Source organism: Capricornis sumatraensis, chromosome 5 (genome assembly GCF_032405125.1).
Source record: "Capricornis sumatraensis isolate serow.1 chromosome 5, serow.2, whole genome shotgun sequence".
Lineage (NCBI taxonomy): Eukaryota > Metazoa > Chordata > Mammalia > Artiodactyla > Bovidae > Capricornis > Capricornis sumatraensis.
The window spans coordinates 81,045,783-81,062,979 of record NC_091073.1 but is presented as its reverse complement, the minus strand read 5'-3'; the positions used below and the strand labels follow the sequence as shown (position 1 = coordinate 81,062,979).

General features: G+C 51.3%; 1 protein-coding gene across 1 annotated transcript in view; it reads left to right on the top strand.

The window, feature by feature from the left end:
- ADCY1 (adenylate cyclase 1) overlaps positions 1–17,197 on the top strand; it is a 98,002-nt gene that overhangs the window by 30,294 nt on the left and 50,511 nt on the right. The window contains exons 4-5 of the mRNA XM_068973245.1: positions 3,564–3,675; positions 14,251–14,378. Of these exons, the coding sequence (XP_068829346.1) occupies positions 3,564–3,675; positions 14,251–14,378 (240 nt within the window). The remainder of the gene's footprint in view (positions 1–3,563; positions 3,676–14,250; positions 14,379–17,197) is intronic.

The following is a 17,197-nucleotide window of genomic DNA, read 5'->3' as shown; positions in this document are numbered from 1 at the left end:
TACAGACTTTATAGAATTAGTTCAGAAAAGTCACTAAAGAAGCAATAGGATAAACAAACAGTAACAGCAACAAACCCTGAGGGGGATATGTTTTTCAGAGTTGCCAGGTTATATTACCCAGTTTTCAATAAAAATATATAAAACATGCAAAAATCAAGAATGCATGGCTTAAATAAGAATAGATTTAAAAAGCAGTCAATAGAAACTGTCCCAGAGGAAGGCCAGACATTGAACTTGATAGTACCTTTAAAATCAGCTATTTTAGATATGTTCAAAGCACAAACCATGTCTAAGAAACTAAAAGAAAATATGAGAGTCATTTCTCATCAAATAAAGAATACCAGTGAAAACATAAAAATTATATAAATGAACAACTGAATAGAAATTTCAAACGTGAAAAATAAAATGAAAAATTCATCTGGGGCTTAACAGCAGATTTGAGCAGACTGAAGAAAGAGTCAGTGAATTTCAAGATAAGTCACTTGAACTTATCCAGTCTGAAGAACAGAATGAAGAAAAGGATGAAGAAAAATGAACAGAGAACTGAGGGACCCCATCAAATGTAACAACACACTCATGATGAGAGTCTGAGCAAAGAGCAAACGGGAAAGAAAAATTGAAAACAGCAATGGCCCCAAATGTCCCAGATTTGATGAAGAACGCTTAACTACATCAGAGAAGCTCAAATAAGATAAAGAGAACCACAGCTGCATGCATTATAATCCAGCTGTCAGACGCCAAAGACGTAGAGAGAGTCTTGAAAGCAGGAAGAGAGAAGCCCTTTAGTAAAGTTTCTGGCAGATTTCTCATCAGAAACCATGGAGGCCACAAGGCGGTGGCATGGCTTATTCCAAAGCTGCACTAGAAGGTGAGAATTCTATACCCAGCAAAAGTCACAACAGCACCTGCTGCTGTTCTCTCTGCCTGGGGACCCTTCTCCGGTGTCTTCATGGCTCCCCTTCTCCTCCCTTCAGGACTCGAGTGTCACCTGACTTACTCGGAGCTCCACACCCGTCTTCCCTCCTTCCTGTTCCTCCATAGTTACACTTGTCACCTTTGACATACTGTGAGCATCCACCTCCTCTGACTAGAATGGAAACTTCTGGAGGGCAGTGATGTGTGAATCTTTTTGTTCACTGCCAAGTCCCAAGCATCCAGAACACTGCCTGACATGTAGATCCTTCAATAAGTATTTATTGCATTGTAACACTCACAAATTTTTGTAACTAAGCAGTTGATGAGCTCTTATTAGGTGCAAGGTGTTATTCTAAGTGCTTTGTTAATCCGTTTAACCCTCACGACCTGTCATCTGGACTCTGGTCTTATTCCCATTTTAAAGATGTGAAAGTGTTGGGTAGGTTGCCTGAGGTCCCAGCACATTGCCACAAGTAGCAGAGCTGGACAGTCCTTCTAGAATCCAAAGTCTCACCGCTTCTCCCCCCAGCCTTTCCTGGGCTGACACTCAGGAGCCTCTCATCATGGACACTTGTGTTCCACTGCTCACTGCTTGTGTCCATGTGCCAGCCAGTCTGCCTCTCTCAGCTTTTGATGAGTTACTATATGGTTTCTCACCCATCTTAGTCTCCGCATACTATTTGCACTTCTGAATCAATCCCCTCTTCCTTTTTTCCTTCCTCCTTTCCTCCTTCCTTCCTTTCTTGGTTGTCTGGAAAATCCCTGGATAGGCTCCAGACCCTGCTCCAGCCTGGCTGCGTCCTTGAAGTGGGTGTTGTGCCTTCCTGCTGAATTCCAGCCTTACCATATCATTGCTTCCCTGTGCTCTGTCCCTCCCTGCTCTGAGCCTTCTGAGGACCGGGGCCTGGGGTGTAAGAGATCCGCTACCTGGGTGCTTTAGGGGTGAGGTTTCCCGTGGGTGGTGGAGGTGGACAGGCAGGGAAACACTGGGGGCTTTGCAAGCGTGGAGGTGGGCAGCGCTCAGTCAGTGTTCATGGAACTAAGTGAATGAGCAGAGGCTGAGAAACCAGAGGCTAGAGAAGGGCGTGTGAATGCATGGGTAATTATAGAGAAGGAATAAAACACGGTGGATCCTCAGAGATGTAAAGAAGCCTGAATTTTATACTAAACAGAGGGGAGAAAACTGTTGTTTGTCTCCGCCCACTCTTGCAGTCCCTTTGCTTAGCTCCTCAGTATCAGTGACACACCTATAGCCTAGACACAGTTTTTACCCGTTCATTCATTCCTAACACAGACATGTATCTCCTGTTGCTGTGTTTGGTACAGTGGGATGTACGAGTCAGGCCTGCGTCCTTAAGCTCCTCACAGGCTCAGTGGGGGATGCTCTTCTGCAGTTAGAGGATTATAACGGCATAGGAGAGTTGGCCTGGGGTGAACACAGCTGCTCTCTGCACTTGGGCAGGGCGTGATTGATGTGGTGGGGTGAGGACCTCATCAGAGAGAACCTCTCTGAGATGTGGGTTCCCACTTTCTGCCTGTAATGTGGGTCCCCACTTTCTGACATGAGGTATCATTGAAAATTCAACCCTGAGTTAAGATCTGGCATCAGGAATTAAGATATGAACACAACTGTGTCAAAAGAACAAATTCCTGTACACATCACTTTCTTCATTTAAATTGGAGATGCACGTTTATGTCTCGTCAACCTCTCCAGTACCCATGTGAGTGACCTCCCAGGTCTCATAGCCAAGGGTGCTTTTGGCTGCAGGTGACAAAAGTTGGCCATACAGTGTCTTCAAGAGTGAGGGTGTTCCCCTGGGGTGAGTGGTTTGGAGGTGACACCTGGTACTGGTCCAGGAACTGTGATTAGGCCTTGTGGTTCCCGTGGAGCAGCTTATTCTGAGCTAGGCCCCTGGTCACCTCTCCATCATCCCTCACACCTGCGGGGGATCAAGGTGCTGGGAAGACTCAGCAGGAACCCCACTCTCTTCCAAATGTATGGCTAGGGGAAGCTCTCTGTTGCTTTACAAGTTCTCTGTCCTGCCTTGGTCCTCTATGTTGATTCATTACTTAAGACTTTTAAAGTCTTTGCAGCATCCAGGTTGCTGGCTGTGTACTGTGGGTGGACACGGTGTTGTAGTAAATGGGTGCCCAGCATCTAACAGAGATGTTGCTTTCACCCTTGTAGCTGACCGAGGGGCGGCCCTGCCCACAGCACGGCACCCCTGGGGTGCTTTGACAGGGCCTGGGCTCAGTCACTGGCATCAGTTGTGGGCGTGAGGGCTGCTCATTCCTTGAGAACATGTCACTGTTGCTCACCTGCCACCAGCCATGACCCCATCACCAGGCCACCCTGGAAAGTGGAGCAGGCCTAGTGGACGTTGAGCTGCTCCCTGGGTCTGGGGGACACTGAGTATATAGACAGCATGTGGGGGTCACCGCTGACCCCACAGTGTCCTGGGAGGAGTCAGCAGGAACTCTGAGTGGCTCCAGCATTTCCTCCCTCTGTGACTGAGGAGTCCCCCGGCTTCTCCTAACCTCAGTCTTGTCCCGGATCCAGCAGGGATAGGCAGGGGGCTGGCTGTGGTTTCAGGTGACGTCTGTCTGAGCCCATGGAAGAGGGCAGCTGGTACCTCTCTGTCTTGCAGCATCCTCTTTGCAGACATCGTGGGCTTCACGGGCTTGGCGTCACAGTGCACGGCCCAAGAGCTGGTGAAACTCCTCAACGAGCTCTTCGGGAAGTTTGACGAGCTGGCCACGGTAAGTGCAGCCACCCCCTTCATCTGATGAAGTTGCTCCTGGGGCCAAGACATCCTGGTGGATCCTCTGGTGGAGATGTTGTCTTGGCTGTTGTTTCAGCATCACTGGTTCCTCCCCTGGGACCAGAGTGCTTGCTGCCTTTGCAGACGGCAAGAGGCTGCATGAACCCACTCAGCACCTCCAGTGAAGGGCCCTGGGCAGGCGGAGGCGCTGGCTGGGTTGTGGGGCCCTGCGTGTGAGCGGACTGCCTGCAGGCCACCCTGCACCTTCTGTCCCTTGGCAGATGTCGCCTGGGCTGACCTTGGTGGAGGGAGGGTTCTTTGGAGCAGGCTTGCACTGCCCTTTTCTGGGACGACTACCTGGACTTGAAACTTGACTGCTGGGGGTCAGTTGGTGACATCTCAGGACACCTGCCCCCTTTTCTGTGCTGTGGGCTGAGCACTGGGGTTTTGAGATCTTCCTGGGGCAGGTCACACCTAAGGTCTGTGGGCTTCAGTAGCCGTGGCACGTGGCTCAGTCGCTGTGGCTCCTGGGCTCTAGAGCGCAGGCTCAGTAGCGGCGGTGCATGGGCTTGGCTGCTCTGTGGCATACGGACTCGTCCTGGACCAGAGATTGAACCATCTCCCCTGCATTGACAGGTGGATTCCTATCCACTGTGCCATCAGGGAAGTCCAAGATGATGATCTTTATAAAAAATTTGTTTTTTTTTTCTATTTCATTTTGGACAGTTTATGCTGCTGTGCCTTCAGGTTTGCTAATCTTTGCATCTACAGTGTCTAACCTGCCATGTACCATCCAGTGCAGCTTCCGTCTTCTCTAGAAATTGTTTCTTGAAGCAGTTTGTATCTTTTGTCCTTGTTGAGGTGACTGACCGTGAGGAAGCTCAAAATTAAAGTGGCCTCGTTTGCTTCCTATTTATTGCTTTCTTTCTCTGTTCGTTCATGCGTTGACATTGTGTCTCAGTATATTCTTGCTCTGAGCTGCTTGTGTCCTGTTCTGAGGAGCACCTGGACGTGTTTTCCTTGTGTATGTGCTTGCTTTGTGTCCGAGTACCCTGTGTGGAAGGTGTGGTGACTCCGGGGGTGCAAACGCATCCTCCTTTATGAAGGTCCCTGGTGGGTGGTTAGACGGACTCACAGTGTATTTGTCTGCATCTCTGTGGGAGCTGACGGTTTGCTTACCCTGATCCACGGCTGACGACCGCAGATGTGCACTATGTTTTTGACCTTTCCTCCATTTATTGGATCTATTTTAGATTTGTGTTTGTTCTGATGTCTGTGTGTATCTCGGAAACTGGCCACACCCTTTGAATTTACCGAGAAACACCTGTCCTGGGTTTAGCCTTGCTCCTCCACCACCTGTTGGGGGTGGGCCCATCTCTGGATGTCAGTTTTTCCCGTGGGAGAGTGGTCTGCCCAGACAAAGCAGATGCCCCTCTGGCAGCTTCCAGGAGGCATGGGGTAGTGGGGAAGGTTCCTGGTGTGCCAGCCACGGAGATGAGCCTGGGTCCATGTTGGCCTCTTGTCAGCTGGGCCAGGCGGACTGGTCCTCAGGGGTGACAGGCAGGTGAGAGCATGGTCTTCAGCTCTGGTCATAACACCAGGAATCCTTCAGGGACTGTTTCCAGCAAGAGCTTGTTCTCGACCCCGGCGTGGCCATTGCCAGGCACAAGAAGGGGATGCGTTGGATTCAGGCCAGTGCCCAGGGCCAGGCAGCTGACCCGCACACATCATGGGTGGTTAGAGAGCTCGGACGAGTGCAGAGGCTTCCCCTCTTTAGGTCCAAGCATTGCTGGCATATGCGGGGTCTGCCTGGGGCTCTCCCTGGGGACATCAGCCCTTGGGCTTGGCCAGTCCTTATTGTCTCTGAACTCAGACGCTTTGGGAGCCTTTCCAGACCATGAGGACCTGGCACGGAGGAGCACTTGGACAGGAGTGTAAGGGGCCCAGTGCCTGATGGATGACTGTGATGACTTGTGTTAGTGAGGGCATTATTTCCCAGTTGCTTGTGTTACTCTGGATGATTCTGAAAGGGACCCATGGAAGCCTGTCGGAGGGTGGAGCTCCTCACCCAGTTCTAAGCTGCTTGGCTGTATGTTCGTGTCCATCCTTCCTATCTCTGTCTTTCTTCCTCCTCCTCAGGAAACTGTCCTTGGGTCATTTCAGAGGGTCATACCTTCCTGTTCTGACAGCTGGTCCCATGGCTGCATGGAGCTGGCCACGTCCAGGCCTGACACGTGCTCAGAGTCCAGTGGTGACTCTGCTCGACAGTGTGCCTTCAGCAAAGCTGCCTGTGCAGCTGCTGTTGGTGGGGGTGAGGGGCGGACTGGAGCCCTAGAACGGAATCAGAGAACCTTGGCCAGGGAAATTACAACCCAGGCAGGGAGACCTTGAGTCAGTTTTGTGAAACCTGGATTTTGCTGAACGGGATATGGTCAGGATGTAAAGAGATATCGTGAGCACAGCCTAGAGGGGGCGGCCATGGGACCATCACCTGAGCTCAGCTTGGAAAACTGACCCAAGGGTACGATTTTAAGTGATCAAAGTAGAATGTAAAGTTGCATGTAGAGTAGAGTCCCAGTTTTCACAGTGTGTGCACATACTATACACACATTTACATGAGTGCCAGAGAGAAAAAGAAAGTCTGGAATGAAATATCCCAGAGTAACCATGGTTGTTGCTAAGCTGTGAGATATAATATTTACTTTTCTGAACTTTCTGCATCCTGGATAATGAACCTGAATTTCTTTAATTATCCCTTGATTATCAGGGAATAAATATTGTTTGTTGAAAAATCAGTAGATGTTTGGAACTCTGATGAGTCTGTCGTTTGTATCAGGCCGCCTGTAGAAACTCACCTACCCTGTTTGCTGGAGGAGACTTTGTGTTCAGCAGCTGCAGTGGCTCAGGTCCCTCTGTGGGGAGGTGTGCTCCAGGCAGAGGGAGGAGCGAGATGTGGGGAGCAAGGCTGACCTGAGGCTTCGGTGCGGAGGAGCGGTGAAGGGAGAGGCAGGGAGTCCTGGACGGGGCCTGGAGTGCGGTGCAGAAGAGGGTGTGGTGCCTCTGCGTGTCACCGAGAAAGCACGTGTCCTTAGCTGGGTTCAGAAAGCAGCTGCCAGGTCTCTACTGTGTGCCTGAATTGTCCTGGGTAATGGGGCTGCAGCAGGAACAAGTCAGATGTAAACCCTGTCCTTGAAGCTTTTAGGAAATTCACACATGCACAAAGTTAGAGATAGTAACATAACAACCACCCCCAAGCACTCACAATCCTCTGTGACAGAAACTAACGTCCGGCTAGTCTTGTGGGTCTGCAGCCTCCCCCCAGAACCTACCCATCAGCATGCTACATCCTTGCAGCCTTGGAGAGTGGCTCTTCTGTTCAGCACGTTGTGGCCAGTGCCAGTTTGACACCTCTATGACAGTTGCCCACAGTTACAGATAATTGAGTCCTGATCTGGGCTTGGTCACCCTGCTTGTCTCAAATGCGTCTCTTCTTCAGAGCTCATTTGTTTCAGTCAGGATTCACATGAGATGGATGTATGTCTGAGTTGTGCCTGTGGATTTTAATTTATGGAAGTGTCGACTTAAAAATATTCACAACCTAGAAGCTGAGAGTTACTTTTAATTTGGTGGGAATTTTGGGGACTTCAAGCCTAGGAGACAGTATCTCAAGTGACCCCGAGAGAACTGCTCCAAGGAGGCAAGGAGAGAGCCAGGTTATATAGAAGTTTTGCAACAAAGGGCAGATAGTCTGATCATCAAAAAATTATTTTCAATTAAAGAAAAACAGATAACCCAAGTTAAGGAATTTAGTGCTTTTCTGTGTATGGGAAGACGCAGGTCTGGGCTCAGTGAAATCATTCCTTTGATATGCCCTCAGCTATCTGGGGCCCTATCCTGTGTTTTTCATTTCCTGAGTTTCCTCTGGGCTCAGTGGTAGTGAGTGGCTTCAGTCTGATGGGCTGCCAGATGGCAGGTATTCTTTTCCTTCCTGAGTTCCCTCAGGGCTCACGGGCTCACTCTGAGGGCTGCAATCTCTGATGGCTGTGAGATCCTTGTTTACTGATATGGCAGAAAATACTCCATTTTTCAGAGGTGACAGTGATGGCAGGGGGGCTAAGGCCAGAGAAGGATGCTCTATCAATCACAGTCCCCCAGAGGAGGGACCACTGGGTGCCCAGGAGGCAGAGAGGCTGGGAGAGGGGGACGGGGCTTTATAGGTGTTTCCATGGCGATGAGCAGACATAGAGCTGGACAGTGTGGATGGTGAGGGCTCTGGGATGTCGGTGTCTCCTGCCCCCTGGTCCCCACCCTGGTGATTAGGGTGGGGACAGTGGCTGGCGTATGAGAGTCCGCAGAAAAGGTGTGGGCTCTGATCCGCCAGTGGGACAGGAACAAGCTGTCTACTGTCTCCAGGAATTACCCAGCCCTGGTAAGCGGGAGGCATCCTTTCCTACCAGCAAGGCCCCTGAGATATCAGACCTTCATAGCGTACAAAAACCAAAAGACCAGATGGATACACACATCGTATTCAGTGGGTGTGCCAAGTGTGTCTTGGTTTTGGTTTTTCCTTGCTGATGCTCCTGCCCTTGCTGGCCGCTCAGCCCCAGGGGTGGGTGTGCTCTGTACTTCTCCCGACCTGTCCAGGCACCTGAACGGTCTGACCTTCTGTGCCGGCCCTAGGTCCTGAGCTCTCACCTGTGTTCACGACACTGCCCTGATCACTGTGCCTCTCCCCTGTGGTGGCCCCCCTACTGGCCCCTGCTCACCAGGACGTGTGGATCTGAGGTTCCTGTGTTGTTATGGGCTCCCCAAGACGATGTGCCCGAGGGTCACAGCAGGTGCCTCGAAAGCTTGGCTGGTCTGTATTCACTTGGGTTTACAAACTCAGGGTCAGTTTTCTGATCCTGTTGTTTCTTCCGCATTTATTAGCTCCTGATTCTTTAAAAATGAAGCACATTTACTCATGAGCTGTTTGGTTATCCTCAGTGAATGCTTGATTCTTTTCATTTCTTTATCAAGTTTCACGACTGGATCCTCCAAGGGGGTGAGCCTGAGGTTACCTCCTGCTTCCTGGTGACTTGGCCCACACCCTCCCAGCATGTTCCTGCCTCACACACAGATGTGGCATTTTTCAGAAGCTCTAGTTTCTCTCAGCAGGAAATGGGTTTTCCAGCCTGTAATCCGGGTTATCTCTGGGCCTGTGACTTTCCAAAGGACAGAGGTGGAAGATGTTTTTTAGAAAAACAGAAACAAATTCTGAGTTCATGTGAATATTTCCAATTCACTCAGTCCTTTGATTTTTACATTTGTGTCTCTTTTCCTTTGATGTTGGAAACTCTAATGACAGTATTATAATTTTTTGTTTCATTCTTCTATGTACAGTTGATTCAAAATAGCATCAACAATATTATGACCCACAGTAAGACCATTGAATACAGTCTAAGATTTCTTTAGTGGTTTCTGAGGTTATCTTGCCCTTGGATTATATCCCACTAGTGTGTGTGGGCATGCATACTCAGTCACTTCAATTGTGTTTAACTCTTTCCGACCCTATGAACTGTAGCCTGCCAGGATCCTCTGTCCATGGGAATCTCCAGACAAGAATACTGGAGTGGGTTGCAATGCCCTACTCCTGACCCAGGGATTGAACTTGTGTCTCCTGCATTGCAGGCGGATATTTCACCACTGAACTACCAGAGAAGCTGTATATCCTGGTGGCTCAGAGGATACAGAATCCACCTGCCATGTGGGAAACCTGAGTTCCATCCCTGGGTTGGGAAGATCCCTTAGAGGAGGGCATGGCAACCCACTCCAGTATTCTTGCCTGGAGAATCTCATGGGCAGAGGAGCCTCGTGGGTACAGTCCATTGGGTCACAAAGAGCTGGGCATGACTGAATGACTAAGCATGGCCCACAGCACTGATATATAGTCAAATATGTATTTTCTCACCTGGAATAGTTCTCTGCTGTGTGATCACATTACCAGTGAGGTTACAGTTAGGTTTAATTTATTTTGGTTTTGATTTTTAGGCATCACTGTTTTAAATTAATTTTTCTTTTTAAGTACATAAAATATTGGCATGGCTCCATCCCACAATGGAGACTCCAAGACAGGATACTTGGATACTTACTGCCAAGTATCTGCAGGGCCAACATACTGCCCTGCCCCACCATCTCTCCCACCCCATGCATTTAGGCATCTGTGCTGTGTTTGGGGTTGCCCCTCCATTGTTTTTTTGGAGACCAGGAGCACATATGTACATGTGACTGTTTATTATTGAAGAGTATGCCTCAGTGGGGCTTCCCATGTGGCTCAAGTGATAAAGGATATGCCTGCCACTGTAGGAGATACAGGCAGGAGACAGCAGGTTCAGTCCCTGGGTCAGGTTGTCATTTCCCAGTACTCTTGCCTCGGAAATCCCATGGACAGAGGTGTCTGGGAGGCTACAGTCCACGGAAACACAAAGAGCTGGGCACAACTTATCGACTGACTGACTGAGCCAGCCTCTCTGGGACCCGTTGTTTCCCGCTGATGGCCAGATACCGTGCAAAGTTAGTATGACTCGGCCAGCTGGGTTTTGGATGCAGTCACCTGGGGATCAGGTGCAGTCACTGGGTCATTTCCAGCTCTCCGTCTGCACCTCCATTTCCCCAGGGCGGGTGCCACCAGGTCCTGGGAGCTTCCTTGCCTTCCCAGAATCCAGGTGCAGCATGGGGTTCACCTGATGGCTTCTGGCCTCTCTGAACTCCCATTTCAGAGTCAGCCTCAGCCCCAGAGAGGTTTGGACATCTTTGGGTTCTGAAATTGCAGTGGGTCTTCCTGATCCCACTGAATTTTCTGCTTCTTTCCAGGCGTAGGGCCAGTGGGGCAGGCTCACAGAGCCTTTGAGCTTGAGGATCTCTGCCATCCTCTCTGGCAGAGCCAGTTGGGTCCAGAGTTGACCTGCAAGCCTGCGCAACACATCTGGAAACCAAAGCGTGAGAGCCTCCTCCCTGGATCCTCCTGCAGCTCCTCTGCTGCTCCGAGGGGGTTCTGTCTGTCGTGTCCCCATCATTCCTGTCCCTTCTGAGCCAGCTCCTCCATCCCTCCCCCTCCATTTTCTGTCTTGCTCTGGCTGGGAAACAGCTGTTCAGCTGTCATGCTTCTGCTGGGGAACTCCAGGAGCCGGTTTCATTAGTTACAGGGAAGGTGTTGTAATCTAAAACACCGAAAGCAACAGAAAAAACCTTTTTTGGTCTCTTAAGCTTGTTAACCAAAGCCGGTAGAGTTGAGAAAAAAAAAACAACAAGGCTATGTGTTAGCATTTCACTTCCCTAGTCTGTTCTGGGCTGTGTTGGCTGCCCTGCGGTGAAGCTGGCCTGGAAGGGACCACCTCAGGATGGTTGCCAAGAACACGTGTGTCACTGACTGGCTGTAATTATCCGCCCAGTCCTGACTGTGTCGACGGGTCCAGCTGAGGATGGCTCTTGTCTAGGAAGCTCTCCCCAGAACGCGGTGGACCTGTGAGCCTGTGGCCTGGATGTTACCTGCTAGATGCTCTCGTCCTCCCTTGGAGAGCCCCCACGCTGGGCAGGGAGGGTCACTTCTGAGGCTTGCTGGGGCACCGCTTGCCTTCATCTTCGTTTACACCTCGTTATTCCAACGCCTCCTGTCCTGAGGGTCCGGCCATCAGAGAGCCTCCCCAGCCCCACAGAGACTCCCCTTTCCGTGGCGGCCACTCTGAGCATCTGTGTCATAGGGGACAGTCAGGCTCACGTGGTGGCCGTTTGGGGCAGCCCCACCCACGGCCTCTGATTTTCCTTCGAATCTGATGGTACAGCTGCCACTTCTGACTAGGCTATTGAATTTATGGTCCATTCACTTACACATACACACACACACCTGCCCGCACCTTCCAGTCTAGGGCCAGTCCTGTCGGGGACACACAGAGATAAACCGGAGGCTGGGATCATGGGGCCTGGAGGTGGCCAGGAACACGAGCTGGGGGATGCAGGGACGTCCACGGTCACCCACACTCATGCCCCAGGGGGATGCTGATGGAGAGGGACACCTGTCAGAATCGGGGCTTGGTGACCTTGAGGAATCTTCGGCAGGAGCAGTGCCTCAGTGGAGTAGCTTCTGTCACTTCTGTGGGCTCCTCAGAGGGAGGGGTCTAGCTCCCCAGATGGACAGCTGGGAGGAAAGCTGGACGAGTTGGGGGTTCATGAGCTTTCCTCCGAGGGTCTCTGGGCCCAGGGAATGGTGGAAACTGGCAGTGGACGCTCGTCTTACCCTGGGCCCTTGGGTCCAGGGAAGGTAGCCTGAGTGTGAAGGTGGGGAGGGGTGGGGGAGGGAGCTGTCCCTCAGTGATCTACACCACGTGTCCTGGCAGTAAAGGGACAGGTGGGGGCGGACATGCTAGAGGTTCCGGAAGAGAGCCCAGTGCTGCCTGCGGGCTTGGAGAAGGTTGCCTGCCAGAAGCCTGGCCCTTGGCTCCATGATGTGGACGTCTGCACCTGGCTGGCCCTGGGCTCCCCGACTCTGTCAGCCGCAGCATAGTCCGCCCGTGGGACACTGGGAAATCCCTTCTGCAGACGAGGAGGCAGGTGTCTGACGGATGAATGACTGCCCCTGGTCACTTGAAGGCTGAGTGGCCAGATCTGGACCTCCCTGAGGCCAGCTCCCTGATCACAGCAGGTGCCTTCAGGGCTCGGGCTGAGGCAGACCCAGTCACTGGGCTTTCCCAGAGCCCTCCCAACAGGGGGAGCATCCGCTATCCTTCTCCTCTTTGACCCAGTGTCCCCATGGGAGGAGCGGGGCACTGAGTCATCTGCACAGAGATGCCCCCTCTTCTGATGCCTGGATCACCGCTCCGGAGAGCATCGGGATGCTGGCCCTGGCCTGTCTGCTACCCCTCTGCCTGGTAGAGAGTGTCCTGCGGCAGTGCATGGGTGGGGAAGGCTGAGAATTCTCACCCCAGGGCACTGAGAACTCATAGCATTCAAGAAAACCTGCAGGAGGCAACTCGTTTGTAAGAAAATGAAGAGCAGAACTAAATATAACTTATAGAATGTGTTCTCAGAGTGGGGTCAGTGTAGCTCTGGGCTTCCGGACCGCCTGGGGGCTGTGAGATGCGTCTCATCCAAGGACAGGTGGTGTGAGGCCCGTCTCCTTCACAGACGTCCTCCAGGAGAGACCATGGAGTGAATGGTGGGACATAGAATCAGCTGGAACAGATAGAATAGAATAGAATCAGAACATGGAGCACAGAAAACAGCTGTCTTCTGTGAAGACAGATACCGAGACTGGTGAAAGGGAGAACGAAGCCCTGCTTCTCACAGTGATTGTTTTGGAAAGTGTAATTTTTCATAAAATGTGTTACATACTCCTGTTAATACATAATGGATTGGCTACTGTTACTTTATTTATTTTTAATGGTTTTTGTTTCCTCTATTAAAGTTCTTCAAGGTTAGTGGAAAAAGACATAAATAAAACCCATAAATAATCCAAAACTCTAACTTGAATCAACAGTTTTACCCTCCCCACGGACGATGCTGTCTTCAGAATCCTTTGTATCATCTGAAGCAGCACAAATCTGAGTTTCACTTCCTTTTTTCTTCCAACTCTTTCCACTTTGGGATCCTGGTAAACATGTTCCATGGAGGGAGGAGGAAGGGAAGAGGGTCGTGTATTACTTTAGATGCATTAACACATTTTTAAAAAAGCTTCTCAGTCGTAGCTTCTTATGTGGTAATATCCATAGCGCTAACCTACTTACACGAAAACTTGTTGAGGTCCTCAGTTATTTACGGGATATGAAGGGGTGTTGAAAACAAAATGTCCCAGAAATGCTGTTTTAAGGCTCTCCTTGTATAAAGCTGATAGTCACCATCGTCATCATAGCCGGCCCCGATGGGTTAGTGCAGGACGGATGGTAGCAAACGTCTCCTGTGTCTCTCTGTCCTCAACTTGAGGGTGAGGTGGAGCCAGCATTCTTCCTGTTGTGTAAATGTCAGAGGAGACCTTGTGTGGTATAGGATGCCTTTCTGAGGCGTTCTCTGTGAATGGTGAGGTAAGGGTGCAGACCCCGGCTGGTGATCCTTTGGGGAGAGCTGCTTACATGGTCTGTGGACCTCGACTCTGGGTTAAGCTATGGGGCGCTCAGAGGCGTGTGGCCTGGCCCTTCCTGGGGTGCGGAGGGGTCTAGCATGTTCCAGAAGAGCCATCACATGATGATTTGAGTTGGTGGTCAGACTGTCCCAGCCCCTCTTGGAAGAGAGGACCCTTCCCTGGGGAGAGGAGCTGGCTCCTGGGCGTGGGGTGGCCTCCCGACCTTGAAGGGTCTGTGGGTTTGGCCCTGGTGAACTGAAGGGCAGGAATGGTGGAGGGGTGTGGGGCAATGTGGGGTGCCCCAAAGCAACCCTAATCCCAGCCATGGGGAATGCCTGCGCTCTGGAGGTACCCTGACTGTGGGGGGGTTGCCTGGACCTTGGTCTAGGTTGTGCCTCCAGCTCAGCCTCTGGTGGCAGAGGAGCAGGTGCTCTGGTGGCCCCAGGTATATTGCTAACTTGTCCTTTGCCCTCTCGTCTGAAGGAAAACCACTGCCGCCGCATCAAGATCCTGGGAGATTGCTACTACTGCGTGTCTGGCCTCACTCAGCCCAAGACTGACCACGCCCACTGCTGTGTGGAGATGGGCCTGGACATGATCGACACCATCACGTGAGTGCCCTGTGGGTACCCCGCCCCACCGTGCAGCCTGCCTTGTTCTGGCCAGTGTGTCCAAGGTGGGTCACCTGTGTCGTGGCTGCAGAGAACCAGTGCCTCTTGGCGAGGTGCTGGGTGAAGGCGCCCTGCCTGCACTGCGGAGCCCTGCCTCTGGGAGTCCCTACTGTGCATTTTGTTGGGGCTGCGTTTTTTTTTTTGTTCGTGGTGATCCCAGGTATTGTCAGCTCTGTGTTGTTGCTGTTGTTTTCGCTCAGTCATGTCCAACTCGTTATGACCCCATGGACTGCAGCATGCCAGGCTTCCCTGTCCTTCACTATCTCCCTGAGTTTACTCAAACTCACGTCCATTGAGTCAGTGCTGTCCAACCATCTCATCCTCTGTCGTCCCCTTCTCCTCCTGCTCTCAATCTTTCCCAGCATCAGGATCTTTTCCAGTGAGTCGGCTCTTCCCATCAGGTGGCCAAAGTATTGGAGCTTCAGCTTCAGCATCAGTCCATCCAGTGAATATTCAGGGCTGATTTCCTTTAGGATGGACTGGTTTGATCTCCTTGCAGTCCAAGGGACTCTCAAGAGTCTTCTCCAAAACCGTAGTTCAAAATCCTCAATTCTTTGGCATTCAGCCTTCTTTATGGTTCAACTCTCACATCTCTATATGACTACTGGAAAAACTATAGGTTTGACAATATGGCCCTTTGTTGGCAAAATGATGTCTCTGCTTTTTAGTAAAATGTCTTGGTTTGTCATAGTTTTTCTTCCAAGGAACTGTGCATTAGTCCGGTCAAAAGAAAGAACCTTTCTAGCTTAGCTAGATGAGATACTCAGGGAGTTGATAGTGGGAAAGTGTTAGTCCCTCAGTCGTGTCTGACTCTTTGTGACCCTATGGACTGTAGCCCACCAGGCTTCTCTGTCCATGGAATTCTCTAGGCAAGAATGCTAGAGTGGGTACCCATGCCCTTCTCCAGGGCATCTTCCCCACCCAGGGATTGAACCCAAGTCTCCTGCATTGCAGGCAAATTCTTTACTGTCTGAGCGACCAGGGAAGCCCTGGTTGTGGGAAAGGTTTGGCTCAAATCTGGCTGAGTCCCAGTTGAAAAGGAATCACGTGTGCTCACCCATGAGGCCAGATATCCAGGCGTCAGGTGTCCCCTGTGGAGAGAGGCTTAGATGGAGCTGGTCTTTCTGGAACACTGGGAGGCTTGCCTGCTGGTTTCCTAGCCACTCTGTCTCCTCACAGTCCTCGTCAGGGCCTGGGATGAGGCAGTAGGGGGCCTTCTGTTGGGTTAAGGAAGGTGTGGAGCTGGGAGGGTGAGATGGTGAATGGCGCATAGATCCACATTTCAGCTTCTCAGCAGCGTGGAGAGATGGCTTCGGCTCAGTGTGTGGGGTTACCAGGGCCTGGTGTGGTCTCACACTCGGGAGAAGAGGCTCAATAGCACAAGAGTGGAATGAGACAGGGGTGAACAGCAGGCTTACTGCACCATCCCTGTGTGGCAGATAGCAGGGTCCACACACTATGTGTAGAAACAGGGTGCTCAGAACGCTCAGACTGCATGCTTGGTCTGGTGGCCCACTTCTCAGGAGACAGGACCTGTGTGTCAGCATTGCCTGGGAGAATTGAACCCCCAAGGGCTGCTCTGCCCAGCGAGCCCATGGCAGCTGATCTGGGCTGTGGTCTAGAGTGGATAAGTACCCCCCACCCCCAAGTGATTTCAGTATGTAGCCGCTGCGCTGGAAAAAGAAGCTGAACTGGGGGAGAGGCTGGTTGTTGACCATTGTGTTCTTTGGGGAGGTGCCCCAGGGTGGTGGACACAGCGCCGTGAGTGACCAGGAAGCAGCAGAGCCTGCAGTGCTGAGATGTCCCTGGCCGAGGCCACAGAGCGGTCTGCTGCAGGCCTGGGGACCTCTGAGTGGACAGAGGAAGTCCAAGAGCAGGAGGGATGGTTTGCACGGTTATGAGATTCCTAAAGCATCTCCTACAGACGCTGTGCATGGTGATACGGATGCTCAGGATCAGGAATGCTCTTGTACTGTGGTATGTTGGACCACTGCTGTCAGCTCCCTTTTCAGGCTGATGCTCTGCTGGCGGTGGACCCACCAGAATCATCTCGAAACAGGGCGGTCCATTCTGACCCTTGGGAGCACAGGACCAACTTGTGTGGGTCAAGCATTTGATATCACAGGATAGAGAGGAGTGTAGTAAGAAATTCATAAGAACCGAGGAAGAAATCTCTGCCAGGGCAGGTGAGCAGCCTGACCAGCTCTGACTTGGGTGAGAACGGAGGGGTCGCGGGTCTCCTTGGACAGCACGTGGGGAACGATATTGTTTTCCACTTGGTAGAAAGTTCATTTCTATGGGGAAAACAGATGAAAAGATTTTTCATGTTCCGTGTAAAAGACAAAGCGAAAAGTATCGACTTGAATGTGGAGTCCCAGGGCTTCCAGGGACAGAGGAGCCTAATGGGCTGCAGTCCATGGGTTCACAAAGAATTGGACATGACTGAGCACATGAGCACAGAGGACTCTTACCCTCCCAGGAGAGTGGCAGTGCCTAAGGCTGTTGCCCCGAGGGCCCCTGGGCTCCTGCTCTGGGGCATCTGGACCCTGTCTGCCCTCAATACCCAAATCAGATCCTTCTCTTAGACTTGTGGACCTAATTAAGGTATGCAATACATTCTTAAAAGAAACACCACAGATTAAGTTTGTTGGTGTGATTTTTAATAATAATTTAAAGTTATTTATATTTATATATATATTGCTGGTTTTGGCCAGATGGCACCTGCCCATGGGAGGAATGGAGATAGAGTGGGAAGTGCC